Here is a 27,179-nt window from a genome sequence, read left to right as displayed (position 1 = left end):
CCCAGGGCCCTCCCAGCAGGCGGTTGGCGAGTCGCGCGGCGAGCCGGCCGTTGGTGCGCATGCTCTCCGGCGCCCCGCACCAACATGTCCAGCGCCTCCGGGTGAGCGCGGCCGCCGCGAGTCGGCCGTTGCTGGGCATGCTCCCTGAGTGCCCCGCACCAATATGGCGGGCGTCCTCGCTGGGGTGACTCTAATTCTCGGTTTTCGGCTCTAGCCGGCCGGTGCTCATTTCTCTTCGGAAAGCTCTGAGCGCGTGGTGGGGCCGGGGAGAGGCAGGGTGGGTGCGGGCGTGAAAGGTGAGAGGGGACTGCAGGCATCCAGGCCGGCTCCTGGCGGCAGGAAGATGGCTGAGGGCCAGCAGCGGTCGCAGCCAGGTAGGGCGGAGGGGCCGCGGTGGAGTGGGGGTCGGGGGCGGTGCCAGGCGTGGGGGCGGGGACGGGGTGGGGTGTGTGGGGTGCGGTGTGTGGGTTGCTCAGCGAGGGGAGGAGGGTCGGGAGGTGGAGGAACTCGAGGGGCAAACGCTCTTGGGCCCCGAGGGAGAAGTGCTGGGGGATCTGGAGGGAGGGTAGGATCCCGGGACTGCAAAAGGGCGATGGGTGGGGCGTAACGCCAGGACTTGGGGAGCCTGAGTTGCCCGAGGGTCGGGCGGGCAGCCCCGTGGCCCGAAGGGGAGGCCTTTTCCACACCTGGGCTGCTCCTGCTAAAGTCAGCTCTTGACCTGGCGGGGAAGCAGGCAGGGATGGCGGCTGCTGTCTTCATTAGACCCTGCACTGGGGCTGGGGGCTGGTGCTCCGTGGGGCCTGCCTCGACACCTCGGCCCTGACTCCCCCTCATCACCTGCTCTCTTTTCCCCTTGGAGACCGGGCTCCGGAGTTTCAGTGGCTAAGAAGTTATCGAGGGAAACTGCCCTTGGTCCTCTAAACCACTGATTTAAAAACGCTGGTTGTGCAAAGAGACGACTTTCTTTCTGGCATCACCATCTGTAACTTTTATTTACACTGTGCATCTCAAATAACTGGGATGGAGGTGCGAGGGAAAGGATCCTCTTAGACCGGTAACGTGGGGAAATGGAAGGGTGTTTGCTGACCCCTCCCCGTCCCCTCCCTTGAGCCAAGAAGGACTTTTAAAATTCTGTCAAAGGTGCAAATAGGTTGGCTAAACAGCTATTTCAAAACAGCTAATGTTTTGAAACCATTCACTGTTTCTTCTACCTTGTCTCCCCTTTTATGACCTCTGGGAAGGTCTCAGGAGGGAGAAACTTTGAAAATCAAAAGAGGCATCCCCTCCACTCCCTACCCCGCCACAAAAAAACAACAACAACAGCAAAAAAAAAAAAAAAAAACCCCAAAGAGCTGGGTATGGTCTGTTAAGGCATTTGAAACCTGACATTTATTTTGTTTGGTACAAAACTTCGGTGCATGTGCCCTTAGGAGTTCTGGTAATGACATCAGGATATATAAGACAACCAGAATTATCAGTGAGATGAATGTGTCTGTGAAGATGGGCGGTGGGAGGTGTGGGGGGAGAACCTGTGCACTGAGACCGAGGAAGGCTCAGGGAGGTTATCTATGGCTGAGAAGATTCCGGTTCCCAGGAGGTGTTCCTTCTTTGAAGTTTGAAACAAGGGATGTTTAGGAGCAGTGGAAAGAACTGCTTAACTCAGACAGTGTAGTGATGAAAACCTTGGATTCTGGAGTTACATAGACCTGGCTCTACCTGGCACGCTGCGGCCTCTGCGAGCCTGTTTTCTTATCTTTCAAAATGGGGCTACTGTAGTTTCCTCACCGAGCTGGTAGCGTGTGTTCCGTCGATGGTGTGGGCAAATCATGGGGCGTGGGGGTAATCAGTAAATCTGGATTGCTGTTATCCTTTTCAAAGATGGTACAGGTTAAACATGTAGACAGGTTCCCAAGTCGTAGGTGATAACATATTATACCCTGTGGGATTTTTTAGGAACACCTCTAAAACTCTGGAGGTTTCCATCTTATACTGAGGGGTTGTAGGGGATCCAGCTGTCCCGTGGCACCTTTGTCAGAGGCGGAATAATCTGAGGCTAGAGAGGCTGTGGGTCTGACCTCACTGATCACAGTCTCGAGTTTGAAGTCTTGTCTTTTTGATTTGGGATTGCATGTTCTGGCGAATTGTGTGTGTGTGTGTGTGTGTGTGTGTGTGTGTGTGTGTGTGTGTGTGTGTTTCATCAGTGATTGGTCCCAAAACTTCCAAGTACCCTTTCCTCTGGGAACAGGGCCCAGCCCTGTGAAGTAACGTGGGGAAGGCTAGTCCCTTTCAGGGAACAGTTCTTGCAAAGTTAGAAAAGGGCTCTGTTCCCAAAGATCATTTGCAAATGGATAATTTGGAATGTAGAACACATTTTCCCATAAAAACAATGCGGTTAGGTTACCAGCCTGACCTACAAAGCTATTAGTTTAGCATCTTACTTGAAGTAGCAATTTATTAATAATATGGTCGTCAGTTGAAGGTTCTGGGAACAGGACTTGCAGAACAGGTGGGAGGAGGAAGAGAGTTTCCGGTCTGGTTTTTGGGGCCCTGGGTTGAATTTGAATTAGGCAGAGGTTTGCCTTGGTCTTATCCCAGATTCTGTCTCCTTAGGTCTCCACGTCTCCTGGCACTTTTCCTTTCCTCAGGGTCTCTCGAGGCAGGCTCTAGTCCCCCAAAGGTCATATGTTCTAGAACCTACTTAGGTCTTTGTTCCCTTTTCTCCATGCAGCTGATGTGAGCTAGGTTTTAGGAGGACAGCAATGGAACAGATTTATACTACATTGTGAGTGACTGATAGTCCTTTACACTTCTTGGGGAGTTTTCATTTTCATTTATTTACTTTTTTTTAATACATTTATTTTTTAAAATTTTTATTTATTTTTGGCTACGTTGGGTCTTCGTTGCTGCGCACGGGCTTTCTCTAGTTGCGGCGAGCGGGGGCTACTCTTTGTTGTGGTGCATGGGCTTCTCGTTGCGGTGGCTTCTCTTTGTTGTGGAGCACGGACTCTAGGCACGTGGGCTCAGTAGTTGTGGCTCACGGGCGCTAGAGCGCAGGCTCAGTAGTTGTGGCACATGGGCTTAGTTGCTCCGTGGCATGGGGGATCTTCCCGGACCAGGGCTTGAACCCGTGTCCCCCGCACTGGCAGGCAGATCCTTAACCCCAGCGCTACCAGGGAAGCCCTATTTATTTTTTTAAAAATTATTTTTATTTTTTGAGAGTTTTCATTTTTAAAGGAAGGGGCTTACTAATCTGACAAATCCCCAATAGTAGATTCAGGGCCACACCTCCCAACCTGTAACCTGTGGGACTAGGTGTATTTTGGAACTCAGAGTTTTTCAGATTTCAGAAAGCAGTGTCCCATAATCAAACAAAAAGATTTATGCAGCAAAACATAAATTTCAGCTAAATGGGATACACAAACTACCCTGTGTTTTCCTTTCCCCTCAGCTTGTGAAAATACAGAAACTCTATTTAAAATAGTTTATTTCTGACCACAGAAGTACTACAATGTCAGTTTTTAATAGTAATATGTAGGGCTTCCCTGGTGGTGCAGTGGTTGAGAGTCCACCTGCCGATGCAGGGGACACGGGTTTGAGCCCCGGTCCGGGAAGATCCCACATGCCGCGGAGCGGCTGGGCCGGTGAGCCATGGCCGCTGAGCCTGCGCGTCTCGAGCCTGTGCTCCGCAATGGGAGAGGCGGCAGTAGTGAGGGGCCCGCGTACCGCAAAAAAAAAAAAAAAAAAAAGTAATATGTAGCTTAGAAAGTGGAAGTCTTTTATAAATCCTACCTCCTAGAGATGACAGCTATTAACTTTGGTGTTTAATCCTTTAGATTTTTCCAATGCATAAGCTAATAGGTATATGTGTTATTTATATTAGTATGTAAATTTTTCGTTTACAAAAGTAAGATTATATTGTATATAATATACTGCAGTTTTGTTTATTCATTTATTAGTATTTAGGCTGTTTTTCTCATGTCAGTAATTTAGATTTTGTTCTTTTCAAAAGCTAGGAAGATTTCCGTCATACGGGCGCATCATTATTAATCCATCCCCTTCTTGATTGATATTTGGGTTGTTTCTAATTTTTTTCGATGCAGTAAGCACTTTTATGTACATCTTTGTCTATTTCTGCGGACACATCTGTAGGGTTGATTCCTCCTGTCGGCTCAGTGGGTGTAGTGTGCAGTTTTTACTTCAAAAGACAGTGCTGAGTTGCCCCCTCAGCAGATTCTACCATCTAAGACTCCCACCAACAGTGCAGGAGAGTTCCCGTTTCCCCTTCCCCAATCAGTGCCAGATGTTTTTAATCTGCCAACCTGATTTAGAAAAGCAGTCTCATCTAATTTACATCTCTTTGCTTATTCGGGATGTTGGTAATTTTTTTCAAATGTTTCTTGGCCTTTTTTTTTTTTTCCCCTTCTTCTTCTTTGAGTTGCCCGTTTATGTCTAAAAGGTCAACTTGGCTTTTATTCTTCTAACCTTTCTGCCTGCTTGGGAAGCAGGAGGAGAGGGCATGGCAGATCCACTGGACGTATCAGTTGTTGAGGGGGTTGCCAGGATTGCCCAGCTCCTGGCAGAGTGCGGAAAGGCAGGAAGCCAGTGGGTTTGGCTTAACAAGCCAGTACTTTATCCTGGGAATACGTGTCTGCTTTATGCTAGGGCTTGCGCGGTGGAGTCTTGGTTTAAAAGTGTGTGTGTGTGTGTGTGTGTGTGTGTGTGTGTGTGTGTGTGTGTGTGTTGGGAGGGAAGGAGTCTATTTATCTGATTGCTTTTTCATTTTCTTTGTCAAGATTCTTCGGAGGATATCCCTCCAGCCACTCAGAACTTCATCATTCCAAAAAAAGAGATCCACACTGTTCCAGACATGGGCAAATGGAAGCGTTCTCAGGTACCAATGGTGTCTGCACTGTAGGGTCAGAACTGGATGAGAAACTTGGGCTTCTTCAAAGACAGTGGTTTTCTAGGCCTGAGTGGGGCTGTGAGCTCCTGACCCTTCTTGCTTTTGGAGCCAGAGCTGTTTAGAAGCTATGGAAAGAGGTGACAGGGGAGCTGGCTGTCTCTTCCCCCTCAGGGGCAGTACTCAGGATGCTTTAGTGGGAAGGTCTCTGGGGGCTGGGGTGAGGCTGACCATGGAGAGTTCTGCTGCAGATTCTTGTAAGCCATCGCCCCTTGGGGGTTACTGTATTGGCTGAACATCCTACATGACGGAGTGGGTCACCCTGATGCTTGGTTGCAAGTAATAGCAAGTCTGGGAGCCAGTGTATCACAGGGAGAGGAGGTTACCACATGGAAACCTAGGGCAGGGGGGTGGCTGAGTCTAAAACGCCAAGGAGCTGGGATCCCAGTTTTCTGTGCTTCTCAGTCTTCATGGTAGGCAGAAGACAACAGCTGTACCTTCCCGGCTTCTGGTACAGGCTGTGGAAAGACTGGGACTAAAAAAGAAAGCCAATTTCAAGTTCTCAGGGAAGGCCTTGCGTCCAGCTCCATCCAGTTGCCTACACCTGGCCTGGGCAGCTGGAGTGGGGAGTGTCCCCTGTGTAGAAGGGTGGCCCAGGGTCCTGGCAAGCTCGGCAGGTTCTCTGTGAGGAGTCTGCTGTGCTTACGCTGAGCCCGAGCCCTCGCCGCCTTGTTGGGGCCGGGGTCGTGCTAGCCTGTCTGGCTCCTCTTTCACAAGCCTGCCCTTTAAGTATCTGGAGATGGATATCGTGTCTTTTCTGAGTTGTTTTCTCCCCCAAGTCTTCACCGGGATAAACGCCTTAGTTCTTCAGCTGCTCAAAGGATGTGGTTCGAGTCCTTTCATCGTCTTGGTTGCTCTGCCTCAGGGCTTCTCAAGCTCAGCACTGTTGACACTTGGGGCAGATAATCATTTGCTGTAGGGGGCTGTCCTGTGCACTGTAGCATGTTTAGTAACAGCCCTGGCCGCTACCCACTCAATGCCAGTAGCAGCCTTCCTCCCAGTTATCACAACCAAGAATGTCTCCAGACATGTTGGAAGTCTCCTGGGAGCGGTCTCGCCCAGGTTGAGAGCCACCACTTTTCTCTTCCCCGAACCTGCAGGATTGTCTGAATCCAAACGTGGCTTTAGTTCCTTGCTTTCCCCTAGATGTTTTCCAAAGAACATTGGGTGTTTATGATGCTCCAGTTACTGTAGCTGATTTAACCCTCACAAAAACCCTGGGACTCTGAGGTCATCTCCATTTTGAAATTGAGAAAACTGAGGCCAGGAGGTGAAGACATTTAGACATCTAGCAAGGCACGGTTAGTGGTCGAGATGAGAGTCCAAAGAGTTATGTCTCCAGCTTGCCTGGCTCTGGAGCCCCATGGGTTGAGCTGCTGTGCTCTAGGCTGTAGGTGGGCAGCCTAATCTGGCCCTCTGCCTGGTTTTTTTTGTAATTTCTTTTTATTTTGGCTGCACTGGGTCTTAGTTGCGGCATGCATGAGGGATCTAGTTCACCCTCAACGAAGACCAGGGATCGAACTCGCGTCCCCTGCATTGCAAGGCAGATTCTTAACCACTGGACCGCCAGGGAAGTCTCCCCACCCCCACCCCCGCCCCCCGACATCCTTAAGTGTTGGATAAAGAGGAGGCAAGAAAGTGAGAGGCAAAAGGGATGCAGAAGAAACAAGGCCACACAGAAGTTGCTTTGCTGCCAGGAGCTGCCTCTACAGGGGCCTGCACCTCAGTGCTTTCTTAGGCCCCGTGCTGGCTGTAACCTGCAGCCCCGTGGGGAAGAGGTTGCCCAGTTGGAAGCTGGGGATGGGTGTGCTGGGAGACCTGGCCGTGGGCAGAAAGCAACTTCATCTCCTCGGAGCAGGGCATCTGCAACGCAGGTACGCAGCCTGGCCTGCCTGGTGGGGGAAACCTCTGGAAAGTTACCAGGGGATGGACCCTTGGTGGTATAGTATAACGGTGGCGTACTCGCCGCTCCACTTTGGAGTTTGGCTGGCTGGGTCCTAGCTGCACGTCTAATGACACCTTGGTCTTAGGAGTCACTTCCCCTGAAGCCTTGGTTTCCTCATCTGTAAAATGGGGACAATGATAGTGTCTACCTTGTGGGGTTGTTGTACAAAGAAACTGCTGGCAGCCATGGTGAGTGCACAGTAGACTCTGGTTGGAGGTCCAGGTGTCACTGTGGTCATTGGCCTGCCAGTGGTTTTGGACGGAGGATCAGGGTTGGGTGCTTGGCGTTATCTTTCTGCTGCTCCTGCTGTTGGGGTGGGAGCCGGGGGCAGCTTGGAGCTCTTTGGTAACTGGGTGGAGCTGGGGGCTGGCAAGGGTGTAGAGGGTGGGGCTCTGACACCCTTCTCCACGTCCCGCCCCCACTCTGTTTGGCAGGCGTACGCTGACTACATCGGATTCATCCTCACCCTCAACGAAGGTGTGAAGGGGAAGAAGCTGAGCTTCGAGTACAGGGTCTCCGAGGTAGGCAAAGGCAGGAGGCTGCCGGGCCGGGTCTTTCCAAAAATAGCTGTCAGGAGCCCACAGTGGGCCCAGTGCAGAAACTAAGGCCACCCAGACACGCGTGCCGCTGACACTTTAGTGTCTGCATTGCTAATTAAAAAAAAATCTGTGAATAGATGTGTATTTATAAAATTGAGATCAAGGTATATAAGCTGTTTCATAGCCTGCATTTTTGTTTTGTTTCGTTTTGTTGTTCTTTTGTTTGGGGCCACACTGTGTGGCTTGTGGGATCTTAGTTCCCCGACCAGGGACTGAACCCGGGCCCCAGTATTGGAAGCGTGGAGTCCTAACCACTGGACCGCCAGGGAATTCCCTAGCCTGCATTTTTGTCAACTGGTGTCTGTATGTAACTTTTTAAATTAAAAATGATCACAAAAGAGGTAAATATGCTCACTGAAGGGATTACTGTTAGAGGGGACTTCCCTGGCGGTCCAGTGGTTGGGACTTCACCTGCTAGTGCAGGGAGTGTGGGTTCAGTCCCTGGTCGGGGAGCTCAGATCCCACATGCCTCGCGGCCAAAAATCCAAAACATAAAACGAAACAATATTGTGACAAATACAATAAAGACTTTAAAAAAAAAAAAAGGTCCACATCAAAAAAATCTTAAAAAGAAAAAAAGAGATTACTGCTAGAAACGTGTATAACACGAACAAAAACGCTGGCCGCGCCCTGTATTCCTCCCCGTGACGGGCTCCCAAGGGCAGCCTGCTGCTCACAGCAAGGGGACTGTTGCCCAGACCTGCCCCGGGGGCTCCTCTGCCCCCTGAGCCATGCCCTCGCTGGTTTAAACAGTCCCCCGCTTAGACTTTGAGGTTATTTCCCTAAACATTGCTGCTCTGAACACCCTCGCACATAGACCTGTGGGCGTTCTTTCCTAAGGATTCATTCCGAGAGGTGGAAATGCTGAGTTGCAGGGCGTACACTGCTTGGTGCTCTTTGGCTGTGTTTCAAAGACCGGCTTGTTTGTAGAGGGAGGGTGAGAGCTGTGGGGAGGCTGATAGGCACGGGCAAGCTCTCGGCCCTTGCTGGATGCCATCCCAGCCCCGGTGCCAGGCCTCCAGCGGCCTCCTGTGTGCCTGTCCCAGGCAGCCCAGAGCCCCCTTGAGCTTTATCTTATCTCAGACCCCAGGCCCGAGCAGCCTCTCAGTGCCTTGTCCACCCAGCTCTCTAGCCGTAGCTTCGGTCTGTCGGGTAAGGCCTGGCCCTGCCCTGGCCCAGTCCGTCCACCTTTGGCAAGGCTGGCATAGCCCTCATGCCCCTGGACCCTAGCTGGCTGCTGGGAGGCCGAGGTCCTGTTCTGTCACTGCGGGGAGCCAGGCCTGTGCTGGGGATTGACAGCCGTCTCTTGGGAGCTGGCCCCCCAGTGACCTCTTGGGTTCCTCTTGGGCCTGCTCAGTGCTCTGGGGCTTTGGCCGTGGGCGCAGACGGCGGGGGGTGGGGTGGGGGGCGAGAGGGCCTCTCCTTGAGCCTGTGATAAGGAATGCTGAGCTGTGCTCAGTGGGCTGGGGAATGTGGGGGAAGCCTAATTAAAGGGCAGTGTTGTGATTACCCCAGCAGATCCTGAGCTGCCAAAGCCCTCTCAGGTCCCTTCGTTACCCCTGAGGCTTTGATGTCCATACCACCCAGGCGTCGTCTCAGCTCAGGAGCCATTCTTTTGGCAGGATTGTACCTGGTTAAGTGCTTGGGTTCTGCAGTCTGGCTGATCAGGTTTTGATAACCTCTCACTTCTGAGCTGCGTGGCCTTGTCGCCTCTGACGCTCCGTCTCCTCATGGGAAGAGCCACAGACCTCCTCATGGCCCCTGGGGAGATCCCGTGTGTAGGTTTCTTTTTTTTAGCACAGAGCCTGGCACATACTAGATGGCATTGTCATTATTAGCTATTGTTATCGTTAGCTGGTTTTCAGTTTTAATTTCTAGTAACACTGATGTTGTTGCACTTGGGGCTCCTGAGCTGGGTTCATTCTCACTCAGAGGACAGGGGTGGCCCGTGTGGTCTCCAGAGGTCTCCCGGCTTCTGCCTGCGGCTGGCAGTGGCGGCAGAAGGCACCGCACACAGCACGCGGCCTCCCTTCCTGCCAGGCCAGCTGCTGTGGCTCCCCTGACGCTTCTCCTGCCTCTCAAGGCAGGGGGAGGTGGCTGCGGCTGGCGGGGCGGGGGGTCGGGCGGAGTGGCCTGGGGGCGGCTTGCAGACCACCCGCAGCAAGGGGAATGTATGAGATCATCTAGACCCATGTTTAGAATGCGCTCCTTCCTTCTGAAATTATGTCTGTCCTATTCTTTGGGGGTTAAAATGTTTTATTTTTGTAAAATAAAGGTGATAGTAGATAGGAGGCTTATGTTTTGTTGTTGTTCCGTTTGATTTTTTTAAATGAGGGCAGAATTTAAATTTGGCAAGTAAGATTTTGGAGAAAATTTTACTGGTCCATGAAATCTGAAAAGGAAGCTTTGGTCCAAGGAGGAGGAGGGTGGCTCAAATTATTCTTCATGCTTCCTAGGGGCTTCAGCCCGCAGCTCCTCCCCTCCAACCCTCTCCCCGCAACAAGACAAACAACAGAGGCAGCCCCTGCCTTCAAAAACCCTCTCCAGAAAGAGGAGCTATAGGAGACTTTTAATTATTCATTGGCCCAGCTGAGCTAGCAGCTGGGGCCTGGCCCCCGCTGGCTTCAAGCACCTTCTTTATATCCCCTTCAGTGCCTCACCGAGAAGACAGTTCTCTGGGGAATCTGTTCTGGTGCTTCTGGGGCCAGGATTACTGCACCATCCCTTATAAGTCCCAGCTGCTGCATGGGGTTAGGTTTGCTCTGTCCTTATCAGCTCTTCCTGGCGACCTGGTTCTTCACAAAGCCAGGCTCTGGCGTGAACAATTGGAAGTAACCCAAACATTTAACAGTGAGGGATTTGGTAAGTAAATCACAGTACATTGGTACAGTGAACTATTATTCACTTGTTAGAGGCTTTTGTGAAATTATGTTTCCATGTTGCTGTGGAACAAGGGTCATGAGGAAACTGATCAGGCTATGAAGCAGCGTGTGCCCTGTGACGCCTGTTTTAGAGTCTGTGTGTGGATGTATACCATCACCCTGTGCCAGGCACTGTGCTAGCATGCTTCATGGGTTGTCACTTAGTCCTTGTGACGGCCCTTGGAGTTATTTTCCATCATGCCCATTTTTGAGATGAGGAAACAGGCTCAGAGAGTTAAAGTCACTTGGTCAAGGTCTTGCGGCAACGAAATGGTGTTTTAGCTGTGATTTGAAGGCAGGTCCAGCTGCCTTCAAAATTCTCACCATGATAAGCCATGGAAAACACTATTAAAAAGATGCAGTAGAAGAGTACGTTAAAATGTTAATACAGGTTCCCCCGTTATCTGAAAGTAGAGCGTTTCTACGAAACCTTTTGTAAACCAAAGTAGTGTAAAGTGAAAATCCTCTTGATTTCTTTCTGTTAGCAAAAACAGCTACTAATGTAGGTCTTCCGTAAAAGTAAAGCGGCGAAAAGCGAACTTTCGAAAAGCGGGGTACACCTATGGTGTTGATTTCTGGGTGGCAGGATCATTGGTCATTTTTGTTTTCTTCCTTTTTACATATCTGTTTTCCGTGCTGAGCAGGTATTGTGTACTAAACGGAAGACACCAATGAAACGTAGTAAAGCAGGTCAGGGCTGCAGCTTGTGCTTGTGCGGCAGCTCCCCCGGATGAGCTGTGGCTAGAGAAACCGGGTGCAGAAGCCACGCTGGTCCTTCAGCCTAGTGCTGGGTCCTTTCTGTAAGGCTCACCGTGTTCACCTGTCCCCTCCTTCATATTCAGGGTGGTTGGGAAGACTGGGGGACAGCAGGGAGATGCCAGTGGTGCCAGGCCTTGCGGTCACTGTCCAGCAGCAGTTGGGACTTCTTCCCTCTGTGGCTCTAGCCTGGGGACACTAGTCATCGTGGCTTGGCCCCCTCTCCTTGCCTCCACAGGCCATTGAGAAACTGGTCGCTCTTCTTAACACGCTGGACAGGTGGATTGATGAGACTCCTCCAGTGGACCAGCCCTCTCGATTTGGGAACAAGGCCTACAGGACCTGGTATGCCAAACTGGACGAGGTGAGGCTGCTGCAGGACAGGCTTGGGGGCTGGGCTGGGGAGAAAGCTGGCAGATATCAGAATCGCTGGGAACTCGGGAAGGGACCACAACTTCCAGTGGTCCCTCGGCGTCTGTGGGGGGTTGGTTCTGGGACCCCCTGCGGATGCTCAAGTCCCTTGTATAAAATGGCGAGGTTCGGTCAGCCCTCTGTATCCATGGGTTCTCCATCTGTGGATACAAAGGGCCGACTGTACCGTTAGGTTAGAGGGGAGCTGGGGTGTTAGGCACACGGCAAGCTGCCTTTCGGTAAGAAAGAGGGGAAACAAAAAAGGTATGTTTGTACTGCTCAGTTTGCACTGGAAGGATATGTAAGAGGCAAATAAGGCTGTGGTTTCTTTTTTTGAGGTTGGGGGGAGGGGGTGGACGGGAAAGGGTGACGTAAGACTTCTCAATGCATCCCTTTTATAATGTATTTATTTTTGAGTCATGCAAAGGTAATACCTGTTAGAAGCAAACAAAAAATAAACATGAAGGATAGCCACCCCTGGGAGTCCAGATTCTCACCAGGTCTCCGGGAGATTCTCATGCCAGGGGATTTTTGGGTTTTTTTGTTTCTTTGTTTTTTGGCCACGCCACGTGGCATATGGGATTTTAGTCCCCCCAACAGGGATTGAACCCTGCGCCCCCGGCATTGGAAGCGCAGAGTCTTAACCACTGGACCACCAGGGAAGTCCCTCATGCCAGGTGTTTATAGACTGAACTTAGAGAAACTTGCATCCTAGTTTCTTTGGCCTAGTGTTTTCACATGGAACAGAGGGGAGTCCCGAGGACCCAGCAAAACACTGTCCTTGCGTAAGAGTGGCCTGGGGCTGCTTCTGGTCTCTAAGATGGCACATGGGCGTATTTTTTTTTATTAAGTTATAACTTAAAGAAAGCTGACAAACCATAGCTGTCAGTCATGTACAGCTTGATCGATCTTTTTTTTTATAAATTTATTTTTGGCTGCACTGGGTCTTCGTTGCTGTGCGCCTGCCCTCCCTAGTTGTGGCAAGCGGGGGTTGCTCAGCAGCTGTGGCGCAGGGGCCTAGCCGCTCCGCAGCATGAGGGATCCTCCCGGGCCAGGGCCCGAACCCACATCCCCCGCATTGGCAGGCAGAGTCTCAACCACTGGGCCACCAGGGAAGTCCCCTTGATAGATCTTAACATGTTTTTACCCTTGCATCCGTCCATGTCAAGCCACGGAAAATTCCAGCACTTCAGCAGGGCCTTTGTGCCCCTTTCTAGTTGATATCCCCCAGACTCTTCTGACAGCTGCCTATAGATCGATCTTGCCTGTGTTTGAACTTCATGTAAATGTCTGGCTTCTTTTGCTCAACATTGCGTGACTCCCCTGTGCTGTGCGGAGCAGTGGGTCTTCTTCATTGCTACGCAGCACTCCAGGGTAAGGCCATAGCACAAGTTGTCCATTCTGCCGTTGACGGACGGTTCAGTTGTGGGTTGTTTCCACGTTTTGGCTGCTATAAATAATGCTGCCGTGAACGTCCTTGCATATGTCTCTGGTGGACGTCGGGCACAAACTCCCTCGCTGGGAGTATGAAGAAAGAGGACATCTCTGGAGGTGTCAGTGAGTTACTAGATGGGAAAGTCGAATGGCTTCTTTTTAGATCCCTCCTGTCTTGCCCCCAGAACCGTGTCCCCTGGAGGGAGGGTCAGCAGATGAAGAGCCACCCCAGGGTGGTCTCCATTGTGTGAAAATAAACGCTCTCCCTCCTCTTCCTTCTGTGGCCAGTCAGAGCAGGGAGCCAGGACTGCTCGCTGTGGCGGCCTGGCTCCAGCCAAGATGCTGCCTCTGGGCACCTGGCCACCGAGATGCCGCCTAATCTGCTGCCACCACTTTGTGTCTCTTATGTTATCAGGAAGCAGAAAACTTGGTGGCCACAGTGGTCCCCACCCATCTGGCAGCTGCTGTGCCCGAGGTGGCTGTTTACCTGAAGGAGTCAGTAGGGAACTCCACGCGCATCGACTACGGCACAGGTACCCGTTACCGTGGGCGGCGCCTTTTTGGCTTCGCAGTGGCCCTTTCTCGGGTTGCCTCCTCTTTGCTCTGGGTTGTGTTGGTGGGGTGAGGGAGCCAGCTGGGGTGCAGCGCGGCAGGTGCAGGGACGCCTGCTGCTCTGGCGTGGTCCACCAGGGGGAGCTGGTGCCACATGCATGGTGGCTGTAAGCGCAGCGCTGACTTCTGTTGCTTGTAAAGAGGGCCTCGCTGTGCGCTCATGTCATCACCAAACTAATAATTTGTTGAGCACTTAGTGTATCCCAAGACAACCGCTTACGGAAGCCTTGAGAACTGAAAGACCCTGGTAGCCTCTGGCAGCGCTGTGGCGCATTGCTGTTAGCCACTCGGTGCCCTTCAGAGGGAGCGCTGTGGGCATCTTAACAGGGAAGGGGGGCGTCCTTTATCTAGGTCAGGCGTGGCCGAGGAGGGTCGCTGCTTTGATAGGCCCGCCTTCCTTTTCCTTTCCACGCTGAAGCAGGCGAATGCAAGAGCTGCTGCTCTCTCGGGCCCTTCCCTTGCCTCTGGAGGAGCCCCGGCCCCAGGGGCAGGCCTGGAGAAGGGCCCCCTGGGACCTGGGTCATGGGAAAGTTCTGTCATCTGCTCCCCTGATGCTGAGGAACAGGCTTATTATCGAGTGAGACTTTTAGGGGCGGCGCTTTGACTGAGGCCAGCCGACCAGGAAGACCTGGAGGTGGGGAGTGGCCAGGTCAGCAGGGGCTGGGTTTTTCCTCCACTCTCAGATGCTCTTAGCTGTGCAAGGGTGATGACTGCCCCTGCGTGATGGTGGCCTGGACTCTGGCTGGTCATGGTCAAAAACTGTGCAGGTGAAAGTAACAGCTCATAAGCTTTCCAGGCCCTTGGAGGGACCCTTATTCTGCAGAAATAGGACAGGAAGCCACTGAAATATTCTCTCCTCCCCTCCCTCCAGATATGTTTATTATGACACCATGAACCATGGGATTCGGCCCAGAGTCCAGCTGGCGGTTTCTGTAGCGCTGACCATTTCTATTTGACATGACTGGGAAGGAAGGGGGGTGCCCTTTGACCCTGCAGTGTGGCCATGCTTCGAAGCCTTCAGTGGCTCCTTTTTTCCTGTGGCTGTAAATGCCTGTCTGATCTTCAGCCCCATTGCATTACACTTTCTCCCTTGCTCTCTCTGCTTTAGCCAGACTGGCCTTCCTAGGGTTCTTCAAACATATCACGGTGGTTGTTTTTTTTTTTTTTTTGGCCTCAGGGCCTTTCCATGTGCTGTTTCTCCTGGCTAGAGTGCCCTTCTTGCTTCCCTCACGCCCTGTGCCTTGCCAGCTCTTACTCATCTTTCAAATTAAATATTATTTCTGAAGGGAAGCCTTCCTGAACCCTAATGTCAGGATCCCCCTGTGATATCCTCCAATTATCACCCTATCCTTCTCCTTCAGAGGTAGGTTCATAGAAGTGATTGTATATTTAATGTCTGTCATCCTGATAGGTCATAAACTATCAAACAAGGGCAGGGACTTCTGGTCTCTGTCCCTCTAGTGCCTGACATGGGCGGTGATGGCCACCTGCAGTAGGTGCTGCGTAAATAGGGCAGAACTGATGAGTGAGTTAAACCCCCAGAATGAGATGTGAATGCCTATTGAAGCGTCACCAGCCTGGGCCTTTTCAGGAGTAGGATTATAGTACTAGTGGTTCTTAAAAGGACCTAGTTCTTCCTGGATGGGGAAGAGGCCCCGTCACCTCCATGTTCACCTCCGTCCTTAGAGGGGAAGTTAGCAGTGATTTGGACTCTGGTGGGACCAAGAACAGTCCCACGCCTTCTGGAAGACTGTCAACCTCGGCTGTGTTTTCGCCCCCAGGACATGAAGCTGCTTTTGCTGCTTTCCTCTGCTGTCTCTGCAAGATAGGGGTGCTGCGAGTGGACGACCAAATAGCCATTGTCTTCAAGGTGTTCAATCGGTGAGTGAGCCCAGCGGGAGGGGCGGCGGCCGGGGGAGGAGCAGCCGGGTCTCTTTCCTCCTTGTTACCATCAGACTGGGGACGGGGTGCTAGAGGGGGCTCCGGAGGGGCCGTTGCTTCTCTTGTCCTGTTCTAATCAAGCTGTGACTGTGAACAGGGTGTCCAGGACTCCTCCTTCTGACAGGTTCAAGTAAAAATAAGCGAAGGGAATGTTACGTAACGACCGCTAATGCTTCTGTGGCATTTATCGCGTAGAGGTAACTTCTAGGCGCTTTACATACAACTCTTTTTATTCTCACGAAGACGCTCATTTCCATTTTATAGATGAGGAAACTGAGGCATAGAGAAATCAGGTCCTTTCACTGAGGTCACAGCCAGCTGAACCCAAGCAGTCAGGCTCTGACCTGCTCCCCTCACCACCCAGACCACCTCCCGGCACGTGGGTGTGTCTCCGTCACCATAGGGCGCTGACACATGTGTTCAGGGCCCCACTCTGGTGCTGCTGATGCCGCAGCTCCAAGGGCGGTTCCCGAAGGGATCTAGGGGATGATCTCCTTGGACTCCCATCAGCTTTCCTATGGGCAACCCGAAGCAAGAGAAGCTGCGGCTCCTGCCCAGGCTCTCAAGTTGTCAGGAGGTGATGGCACTAACCTCCTTTCCCAGTTGGTGTTTTGCCCCTTTGCTGGGCCAAAAGAGGCTGAGTGTGAGGGAAGAAAATGAAGTTCCATAATTTTGAGTGTATCAGCTGATGCGTAACACAGGCATGCAGGGTTTCGTTGAAAAGGAGATCTGTTACACTCTCAGGTGGTTATTTCCGGCCTCCTTTGCTCCCATTGGCCGAAGGGTTGAGACTGTCTTTCTGCTTTTTGCCACCTCCCCTCCCTTCCCTGCCCTCCTGTGCAGGTACCTTGAGGTTATGCGGAAGCTCCAGAAGACGTACAGGATGGAGCCAGCCGGCAGCCAGGGCGTGTGGGGCCTGGATGACTTCCAGTTTCTGCCCTTCATCTGGGGCAGTTCGCAGCTGATAGGTACTGAGGTGCCCTGGCCCTCCTCCCTCCCCTCCTGCCCAGGGCACACAGTGGCAGCTCGGAAAGCAGGCATTAGACCGGTTGTTGACGGAGGCTGCTTGCCGCTGACCTTCTGCTGTGGCTGGTGTGCAGGCTGGGGAGGCTGAGGCACATGATGGAAAGCGACGGGCTGGGGCGAGGGCGCCTGGCGCGTAATGGACCGGTGTGAGATGCGCCCCGGCTCCTGGCGGCAGCTGCGGGGTTTTATGTTGAAAATGAGGGGTTCTTTTGACTCAGTGACCAGCGTCATCCGCTGTTATTATCGAGCCGTGCGCAGGGGGGGCCCATCGAGGAGCTGCTGCTCGCTCCGGGCCCGCTCTGGGGGTTCCTCCCACTTTCCCACGGGCGAGCCAGAGTGGGTGAAGGGTCCACGTCTGTTTCCACGTAGGATTAACTGCCTAACGGAGTAACATTAATAAACGACCCTTTGTTGAGTACTTCCCTGCGCCAGGCACTGCTCTCTGTGCTTCAGGCAGATCACGCAAGCACCCTGGGAAGGCTCTTTGCCGGCAAACCGCTGAGCGGCACTCACCCGTGCAGGCGCCGTGCCGAGTGCTTCACGGTGCTCCTGACGTTCAGGTGGCACCCCACAGCCCCACTGCACGGGTGAGGCAACTGGGTGGCATGGCTGGAAAGCAGCAGGGCCGGAGCTTATTACACTAGAGTACAGACCTGCACAGGGCCATCGATGGCTCCAGCGAGGTCAGGCGTTGAGGGCGGTGGGCAGGACCGCAGCCGTGCGGTGGGTGCAGGTGGCACCGGGCTGCGGTGCCCCGCCGGCGCGAACGCCTGCTTCTAAACCCCGGGGCTCTTTGCTGTTTCCAGACCACCCGTGTCTGGAGCCCAGGCACTTTGTCGATGAGAAGGCCGTGAACGAGTGCCACAAGGACTACATGTTCCTGGAGTGCGTCCTGTTTATCACCGAGGTGAGCGGAAGGGCTGAGGGAGGGGCCCGCGGCAGCCTCCGGGCCAAAAGGGGCTGAGGCTGGTGGCTTTGGACACAGGAGCCGGAGCTGCCGTCTGAAGATGGCAGGGCCAAGCCCTGAAGTGGGTTGTTGAGAAGGAAGCCCAGCCAGGCCTCTCTGAAAGGTTAAGCCACCTTCTGACTGTCCAGGCTCTCTTCCTCTAAATCAGTACTCTGGGGTTTCTACTGGAGCCGACGGATTAAGACCTGGTCATTAGGTGGACTTGGTGGCCGACGCAGCAGGTCTGAAGGGTGGGGGCCACAGGGTCTGCAGAGCTGTGTGCGTGTGCGACGAAGCCATTGCAAGAGTTGGAGAGACTGGAGTGGAAGGCGAGACAGATCCCTGCTGAAGGGACACGCCTTTGCTGGACCTGGGCCAAGGGAGGTGCTGGAAGTGCAAGTGAGCAGGCCTGGACCCCCGGCCCCCCCAGCGGGGGTCGTTTAACTGGGTGTCGTTGTCCTGCTAAAGTAGGGCCTCCCGCCAGTGCAGCCTTGGACCGCTTCCTCAGGGTCACCTGGGGAGCTTGTGAAAATGCACGTTCTTGGGCCCCACCTCAGCTTTCTGCATCAGAATCTTGGGGGACGAGCGCTAGGAACCTGAATTTAAACACATATGCCGGGTGATCAGGCATGAAAGTTGGGGACCCACTGCGCTCGGGCCTCTCTTTCAGGAGGTGTGGGGACCTTTCATCCTCCCTGCCTGGTACCCACCCCGCAGGCTCCCAAAGGGCACCCTGGCTCTGCCGCCTGGAGAGGGTCTCGCCCCCGTTCTCCTTCCTGATGCCCGCAGGCATTCCTGCTGGCCCGGTGATGTCCCTCGCACACCCGTGGGCGCCCCTGCCTGTGCGGGCTTCTCTCTTGGCTGCCCGTTCTGAGCCCCCTGAAGAGGGGGAGACGCCTGGCCAAGCAGCCATAGCTCCAGACTCTCCTGGTCAGCAGTCGGCTCAGGCCTGCGCCCAACTGCAGAGGCCAGAGGGGAATGCCGCGTTTCTCCAAGTCAGCAAATGAAGGCCGTCCTGACAGCTGGGATCTGCTGCTTTCAGCACTGTAGGCAGCCCAAGGTCGGAAGGACTCCGGGGCAGCCTGGCTCGCTGCCTTGAGAACCAGTCACATGCTGCTCTCTCCAGAGTAGAACGGGAGGGTGTGCGGAGCTGGGGAGACCCCAGGAGGAGCTGGGTGAGGAGAAGGGGTGGCCTCGCCCGCTCCTGGGGGTAAGAGGCTAAGCCCTTCCGGCTGGCCAAGCCCCTGGGTCCCTGTCAGTAACTAACAAGAAGGAACGCCAGGCTGGGCCTCAGGGAGTATGGGAATTGACTCCAGCTTAAAACTTTGTTTCCTTGTTTGTTTGTTCGATTATGCTGGTGTGAAAACCCCAAAGCTTTGCTCCAGTCTGGGACCCAGGTCCTCTGCTAGAGGGAATCCTACAGTGGCCACTAGGTGGCACTAAAGACACATTGAACTCGGAGGTTTTGGTAACAGTTGAGGGAGAGGCAAGAACTGGCAGGAGGCCGGCAGGCCCTGGAGTTCCTTGGTGGTTCCACACGCCCTCTGCGAGGCCTGGTTTTCGCCCGGGGCCTCGGTGCTTGGGCCTGGTGGTGGACATTGGCCGCTAGCAGGGGACGTGCCCCAGAGCTGAGTGACCGGCGAGAGCCCCTCTCACCCACTCGGCCAGCCTAGAGCAGGCTGGCGCAGCTCCTGGCGGTGGCACACATTGTGCTAGTTCTCCGGAGTCTGGGCTCACCACCCGGACCAGGGTTTTCGCAGCCCCCAGTTGGTGGTGAGGGAGGCCCGAGGCCTGACGCTGGGACGTGGGGACCTGGCGGCCTGCGTGGAGCTCTGTGTGCTGTGGTCAGGAAGGGGGCGGTGTTGCCTCTGGAGACCCCAGGGATCACTAGAGCTGGTGCAACTACGGGATTTAACAGACAAGAAGTTGGAAATGAGACCGTGCTTTTCCTCCCGCCGGGACCAGCCTGCGACCTGCCCCGGTGGCCCTGAGCGTCCCTAATGCGGGACCTCACCTTGCAGGGCTCCTGCCGCCTCAGGAAATGCAGCCCTGGCGCCTTTAAGAGCCCAGGGCAGGCAGGAAAAGAATTTCAGTTTCAATCTGGCTTCTAAATTTGGAGTTTTGGGAAGGGAGGGATCAGATTTCAGCTGGAAGGGAAGGAGCTGACAGGAAGGCGCTGTGCAGAGCCTCCCCCCACCCCACCCCCCTCAGTTACTGACAGAGGAACCATTTACAAAAGGCCGATTCTCTTGGGAGTGGAGAGGCAGGAACGCAGCGTCTGTGAGTAATTTCCTGCTCAATATGGCTGCTCTGACTCATGCGATCCCCCTGGGGTCACTGCGGGCCTGCAGCTCGCTCGCTGCTTCTCGCTCCTTCTCTTCTCCCTTTGTGGCTGGAATGAGCGAATGTTTTTTGTCTTCTTGACCCCATTCCCCCCTTATCTGCTTTCCTTTCCAGAGTTGCAGAGGCTCCTTCTGAAGGACCTGAGGAGACCTTGGGACCCTGAAGGCTGGGGCTGGGGGTGGGGGCAGCCCCCCTAAATAGCATCTCTGGCCTTTCCATGGAGGCGGCCCAGGCCACTGGGGCTCCGGAGCTCGCGCCTCCCCCGGCTCTGCCAGCGGGCCAGAGAGGCCTTTTGGGTCCCCCACCCCGTGCCCCTAGCGGGGGAGGCTGGCCCACAGGCAGAACCCCTGGTTTCCCCACGTCCCTGGGCCAGCCTTGGCCACGGAGCCCTCGCTGAGCAGACCCCTGGAGCTGCGGCTGTGACAGAGCCAGCAGGGTGCCTCCTGGGTGGTTCGCTCACGGGGCCTAGTCCAGAGTGAAACTGGTTCCCCAGCTCCAGTGATCCCTGAGCTTCTCAGGGCCTGGAAGTGTGCAGGAGAGGGCTAGAGCCTGGCGCTCCTCCCGTGGGGCCCAGAGCCTGGGGAAGGGGCGGGGCAGGGCGAGGGGAGGGCGGGGTGGAGCCTGACGGAGTGGGACTTTGGGAACAAAGCACCCTGAAGGCCAAGCCCCTGCGGGCTGGGGGCTCCTGACTGCCTTCCTGGAGGAGGGAGCCTTACAGAGAGAAGGGGAAAGATTCTGGGTGAAGGGACTGGCCCAGGAGAAGCCCTGTGGGGACCATGGGCCATGGCCTCACTGCTCGAACCCCGGGGGTTGAGACAGGCTTTGGGGGGACTTGGGCCAGGGGAGGGAGATGGCAAGGGTAGAATGGCATCTTTTTCGACGTAGATCTTACAGTTTTGTGAGAGTTGCCTTGCTGCAGGAGTGAGAGGCCTGCGAGAGCGGGTCCCCAGGCGAGGCCGCAGCTGAAGGGTGGGGGGTTTGTGTTCCTGGGACCTCATGCTTATGGTGCCCAGTATGGAGACCCATCCCTCCTCTCTGGAACAGCTCTCCACCAGCCCCGCCTCCACACACAGCCTCTTCTGGAACCTTCCACCTCCTCAAGGTCCAAGTCTGCTTTCTTGCCAGCTCAGCCTCTTTGCTTTTGAAACTCTTTCTTCTGAAACCTGGGGCTGCGGGTGCTGAGACCCGTTCCCCCAGCATCATCAGTGTTGCTTCAAAGCCCGGGAGGGGACTGTGTGGCGGGGGACTGTGAACGGCTTGTTAGCAAACACAGACACGCTGGCCTTGTGCTGCTCGCGGGGTGCACTCAGGTACACGAGCTCTTCCTCGTCTCAGCGCGGTGGTTTCTGATATCGTGGGGGCTCCACTGGGCTTGCCGCAGAATTCCTTCCAAGAGGAGGGACTGGGAATAGAGCCGTCGCTGCCGTTGCCCTCCCTTCCCCACTCCCCTGCCAGGTCAGGCTGGCTTTCTAAACAGACCTTCCTCCCGCATCTGTTGCAGGTACCCGGTGGCTCATGTCTGCCCCCTCTTTTCCTTCTCCTTCCGCCTGCCATGCAGAGGGCAGTCAGATGCCTGGGTTTGGTCTGGGCCCTCCCCCAAACCGACCCCTCCCTCAGCTCTTCCAGCTCTGCCTGTGGCAGGCCAAGAGGGACCCTGTCCTGGCCCTTGTGTGTGTGTCCACGTATATGTACGGGCCTGCAACTTGCGCGTGTGTGTACGTGTGTGTGCTCCCGCAACCTTGCTGCAGGGGAGCAGGGGTTGGGCTCCCGGGCGACCCATCTCTCCAGCTTGTGGACTCTTTTTTTTTCCAGATGAAGACAGGCCCCTTTGCAGAGCACTCCAACCAGCTGTGGAACATCAGTGCCGTCCCCTCCTGGTCCAAAGTGAACCAGGGTCTCATCCGCATGTATAAGGCCGAGGTGAGTGGGGACTGGCCTGCACGCTGGGTCCTGGGCTGCTTCGCCCTCATCCCCACCCCGCTGTTTTGCTCTGAATCCAGTTCTGAGTTGCCAGCCAGCCCCTCTGACGCTTGAGGCCTCAGCATCTCTTGTCTGTGGGATGGGCAGTCAGAAAAGCACTGGACTGAGGCCCAGCTCTGCCCTGTGACTGAGCCATGGCCCCGCTGCTCGGGGGTCTCTGTTCCCACTTGTCAGATGGCTGGAGGCCCTTCTCAGCTCTGTCTCCTGTGGGGACATGAAAATGAAAACAGGCCTGGGAAAGGGTTTTATCCTTCGGAGGCATCATCCGAAGTGATGTCTCTCCAACTTTGGTGGGTCTGATCGCCGGGCAGGTGGGAGGCCGGGAGCTGGCATTTTTAATGACCACTTGAGGTGGTCCTCGCTGCTCTCCAGGCAGAGAGGCAGGGGGAGGTCTGGGTTTCCAGAGCTCCCCGCGCTGGGAGGCGGCTGCCCCCTCTCCTGCCCTTCTCTGCTCGCCTCTTTGGCACCCTTTTCCCAGCCAAGGAGGTGGCTTCTTTTCTGGCAAGTAGGGAGGAGACATTTCTTCCCACCCCGCACTTTCCTCTGGCTCCTTGCACATCTTATGCAGACCAATCCTGGAACTGCTTGACCTTGGCCAGGGGAGGGCCTGGGCGTGAAGTCCCTCACCTGGAGGAGTGGGTCCCAAAGTCCCCTCTTTTCACCCTCAGGCTGGTGGTCTCAGGTGTTGCCCTGCAGGTGCGCCTCTCTTGACCCTTGGTCATTCCTCTCCTGGGGACGGGGGGTTCTTCGGGTGGCCTCCTTACACCCAGAGCTCACTCAGACCCATCAACAGAGGCAGAGGAGCAGGGAGGGCAGGCTGTAGGGGGTTGGGTGCGTTTGGTAGTACCAGCGCTTCCAGTGGGCCTGGATCCCTCTGCGTGGCCCTGAAGGGGTTAAAGGCTCTGGAACTGACCGGGCCTGGCTTTCTCTCTCCCTTCCGCGCCCTCCGCCTCCGGTCCCCTTCCTCTGGACTTCACATCCTGTGTTTAGGTTCCAGCCCACATACCTCTCTAATCTGAGAGGAGCCTTTGCTGGGGCTGTGCAGGCTCCTTCCGGCCGCAGCCCGGCCCTCCACGCTGGCCCTCCTGCTGGGGAGCACCTGGGGTCCTGCCCTCTGCGTGTTCTGTTGTTCTTGACACCCCTGCCCGCCCCAGTCCCACAGTGGGTGCTGAAGGGGACTCCCTGCTGGCCATGCCCCCCCCCCCCAAGGCGGGACTCTTTGGTAAGATCCGTCCTTTCTGCAGGCTCTTACTCGAGTGACTAAACTTAGCTTGACCTGGGCCCCTAAGGGCAGAGGAGACCCTGCCTCCTTTCCCTACCTGCCCTGTCCAAAGGCAAAAGAACTCTGGCTGACAGGTTGAGGGAGGAGCAGATTAAGATTAGAGGCGGTGATGGGGCCACACAGACGAAACGGTCCGTGGTGTAACGGTTGTCAGTATCTCTCTGGATGTTGAGCCCAAGGAGGTCAGCCACTGAAAAGTGCCCACAGCTCAGGACCAGACGAGGGAGCACGAGCAGATAACCCAGCGCCCTTCCTGAGACCCAGAAATTCCAGCCCTGGGCGCACGCAGCCTGCCGGGCGCTGCGTGGCGGCCACACGGCTTTGTAGGACAGCGCTGGAACTCACTGCCTTTAGTGTAAGGACACCAAGCCTCTGTGACGTGCGACACTCGTTGGCAAGTTGCTAGCAGGTTGCCCTTAGTCTTTGGTCCCTGTGAGTCCTGTGGTCACATGCTCTTTGCTCAGGGGAAAGCAAGGCAAGGACTTGCTTCTCCAGACCAGTTCTTGGTCCTTGCGGAAGACCTTTGAGGCTCACCATTCTTGAAGTCCAGATGGGGGTTAGCAAAGGCCAGAGCCCCTGGCCAGAGATGGCTGCTGGAGGGGAGCGGGTCCCCTGAGCTGCCACAGAGGCCTGACCGGGCCTGGCATCGGGATCTGGGACCAGCTGCCTGCATCTCCAAACTGCCTGTCAGTTCAGCCTTTCTGAAGTGAAGAACCAGATGCTTTCCGGGACCCTTGTGGGGGGTGGGGTCTGTCTTTCCTGAGGGCTGTCACTGTGCTGGGGCTCCCTTCAGAAGGGCCTGTCAGGACCTGGGGAGCCCCTTCTTCCCCTGAGTCGCCGGGACCTGGGAGGGCCTCCAGCTGGAAGGTCTGCACATGGGCAGGCAGAAGCTGTTGCTCTGCCCAGGACACGGGGAGCGCAGGGGAACCGGTCACTGGAGAAAGGCCTGGCCAGAGGCTCCCTCTGCTGTGACCCTGGAGCCCCCGACTTCCTTTGCCCCAAGCAGCCTTTTGCCTTTAGCCCAGCTCCTCGCCCCCCGCCCTGCCCCAGGCCTTGGGGAAGCTTGTTCTGGGTCCCTGAGGGCAGAGTGGAGAGAACCTCTGCCCCTGGGCCCTCCCCCTAAGCCTCTTGCCTTCGCAGTTTCTCAGGCCTGAAAGCTAGAAGCAGGTTGACCTTTGACCCTTTCTGGAATTCCAGGACCCTGGGGGGGCTCCCCTTTGACAAACTCCCACCACTTCCTCCATGACGTAAGCACAATGGAAGCTGCCTTTTCTGGATCTGCTGCTCTTCCCTCCCCCCCCCGCCCCCCGCCGACCCCCAGCTGCCTGCTCCCCACTTTCTGTGCCCCAGGCCCAGGAGCCTGGCTGGCCTGGAGCTCTGCTCCCAGACAGACAGAGCTTGGTTCCCCATCCTTCCACCGTAGATTTCCCTTCCTTCAGGCCTTGTGGCCCACCCCCCACTCTGACACGCATGTGTGCGCGTGCGCACACGCGTGCACACACACAGACACACACAGACACACACACACACACACACACAGAGCTGGGCAGAGACCTCCTCACCTCTGCGGCTGGTTGTTGAGGTGAGGGAGCCTGGGCCAGCGCTGGCGTGCTTTTATTTCTCTGAGTTACTTGGAGGAGAGCACGGTCACAGGATGGAACTCTCACCCTCTCGGAGGCCATAAGTCTTGCTGCACCCCAGCCAGGAGGTGCACACGCTGCCTGTTTCTGTGGCCAGAGGTCTGAGAGGAGGCAGATCCTTCTTCACACGTGCAGGGCTGCTGCCTGTGTGGTGGGCAGGCATGGCAGGGTTGGTGCGGGGGGCTGGGAGCCGGGGGCCCGTCACCTTCCCGGTGCTGTGCGTTGTGGGCCTGGGCTCCGGCTGCCTGTGGGCCAGGCCAGCTTCTTGGTCGGTCCTGCTGCTCTCTGTCTCCCCTCCTCTGCCAGAGCCCTGGAGCCGAGGCCCTAGCTGGGCTGGGTTCAGGGAGCAGCGCCTCCCCTGCTCAGCCATCCCCCTGCAGTGCTCTTGTGCTCTGCCCCACGCACAGGGCTGCTGGGAATTGCCCTGGGGGTGGGGAGGCTGTCAGCTGCTTCTTATTGTCTCACTCGGAAGTGCCAAGATGCCTTTTTCAGTCCAGAGAACTGAACATTGGGAAAATGGGCCTTGGACCCTTCTCGGGCCTGGGTCCCAGTATCCCCACACCTCTTCTCCAGGGCTGGGAGAACCCCCATGATCTGGAGGGTTCTTTTCACCTCTGGTCCCCAACTTGTCCCTCTGGGCCAAGTGATGTCACGGCTGCCTCTCTTCTTGGCGGCCGCCTTGTGGGGTTAGGCTGCCTTCTCTCCCTCCCCTCTCCCTCGGTCCCTCTCACTCGCTCTCATTCTCGTTATTTGGTGGACCTGACCTGATTGTCGTGGAGTGCGGGGTCTTTGGATGGGAGGGGGTGGTCAGGAATGGGTCGGAAGCTCTGCCCTTCGCCAAAGGCCTGGCTGCTTCCTGGGCCCCGGGTGGGCACCTGCTGGAGCTGCGCTGCTCCGGGCCTCCGGAGTCGTCCAGGGGTCCCTCGGAGGCGGCCCTCACCTCTCTTGTCTGCTCCCTCCTCCTCGCAGTGCCTGGAGAAGTTCCCCGTGATCCAGCACTTCAAGTTCGGGAGCCTGCTGCCCATCCATCCGGTCACGTCGTGCTAGTGCCCGCCCTCCCCCACCCCGGCTGTGGCCCCCTCCCCACCCCCTCCCTGTGTTCTTTCTGTTTGATGAGAGGCTGTTTACTGGGGTGGGTGGTGAGCGTGGGCTTGAGGGAGGTTCAGGGCATAAGGCTGAACGACCCAAGGTGGGAGAAGTGACCAAAGTGTGGCCAGTTTCCTGACTTGCCCTGTGGCGGACGGGCAAGGAGAGAGGGGCGGGTGCAGGGTCCCTGGGCCCCCTCTCCTCCCTGTTCAGTCCCATTTGAGAGCAGGCTGTCCGGGCCCCTGTGGGGAGGGAGGTGTGTGCAGTCGCCCTTGCTTTCCCTTGCCAGGTTGTCTTTCTAGGGGTTGGAGCAGCTGTTCCCCACGCCGGGGGTCAACTTCCCGAGCCCTGTTTGGGTGGATGTCTGGGTGTCCTGAGGGCTGGACGCTGAGGCTGGCGGCCAGCCCGGGGGCGGGGGGGGGGGAAGCCTTGGCTGTTCTGGCCAGTGACCCTCCCAGCTCGTCCTCACGCCTGCCCGCTGGGCCCGTGGGCACCTGTGTCCAGTGCCTCATCCTTGCTTTTCTGCTCGTTGGCTCCTGCTTCAAGGGTGGCCTCTGGAGGGCGCCGGCAGGGCTGGCTCACCGGCGGATTGGGTGAGGCCTGCCTTTCCAGAGCTCTCCCTGGCTGGGAGGGGGTGGCAGAAGCTCTGAAGGAAGGCGGGTGGGCTCGGGGCCAGTGTGGCCGCGGGGAACCTGGGCTCACCCTCACGCCCCTGCTGCTGCTGCTTCCCTCTAGCTGGGCGGTGGGTGAGTGCGCCGCAGGAGGGCTCCGAAAACAGCAGCCCACTCCCTTCGCCCTCCCACCGCCCGGGACTCTGCCTGCTGGAGTTCCAGAATGGGCTCCGACCACCGGCAGGAGCTGGGCCGGGCAGGCCCACCTGGGGGGTGAGGGGGTGCTGGGAGCTGCAGGCCAGTTCCAGAATGTTCTTCTGCAGGGGGCGCTGCTCCCAGGCCTGGGTCTCGCAGACTCTTCCCTGCCCAAGCCCAGGTCGGCCCGTCTCCACCGCCCCCTCCCCGTATCTGGGTCCACACAGCCTTTGGGAAGGGGGAGCACCTGAGAAGCACAATTCAGGGGCTTGGCCTTCAGGTCTAGGCCGACGGCCTGGGCAGAGGCTGGGACACGAGCTGCAGGAGTCACAGCAATAGTTTTCCTAGGAAAGGCTCGGTCCCTCCCTCCCTCCCTCCCTGCCTCCCTCCCAGGGTCCAGACTGCAGCTTCCTGGCCCCTCCTTCCCTGTGCCCCCTGGGCCCCAGCCCTTGGCTCCTTCATTGCTCTTCAGATTAAAGCCTCTCTTTACA

The 27,179-nt window shown here is 56.0% G+C and overlaps 1 protein-coding gene across 2 annotated transcripts; it reads left to right on the top strand.

Moving 5' to 3' along the window:
- Positions 1-7: 7 nt before the first annotated feature.
- Positions 8-27,179, top strand: PTPA (protein phosphatase 2 phosphatase activator). 2 transcript variants are annotated; one of them, XM_060013993.1, is made up of 10 exons: positions 15-374; positions 4,794-4,891; positions 7,340-7,426; positions 11,420-11,545; positions 13,442-13,559; positions 15,420-15,519; positions 16,423-16,547; positions 17,412-17,512; positions 21,707-21,814; positions 25,766-27,179. In XM_060013993.1, exons 1-10 carry the CDS (start codon positions 344-346, stop codon positions 25,841-25,843), a joined length of 972 nt encoding a protein of 323 aa, XP_059869976.1. In that variant the 5' UTR covers positions 15-343; the 3' UTR covers positions 25,844-27,179. The 2 variants fall into 2 exon arrangements, with proteins under 2 accessions (XP_059869977.1, XP_059869976.1); XM_060013994.1 differs by lacking the exon at positions 7,340-7,426 and having other exon boundaries at positions 8-374.

This window comes from Delphinus delphis, chromosome 6, assembly GCF_949987515.2.
Source record: "Delphinus delphis chromosome 6, mDelDel1.2, whole genome shotgun sequence".
NCBI lineage: Eukaryota > Metazoa > Chordata > Mammalia > Artiodactyla > Delphinidae > Delphinus > Delphinus delphis.
The sequence above is the reverse complement of the archived record's forward strand: the minus strand, read 5'-3'. Positions and strand labels throughout refer to the sequence as shown.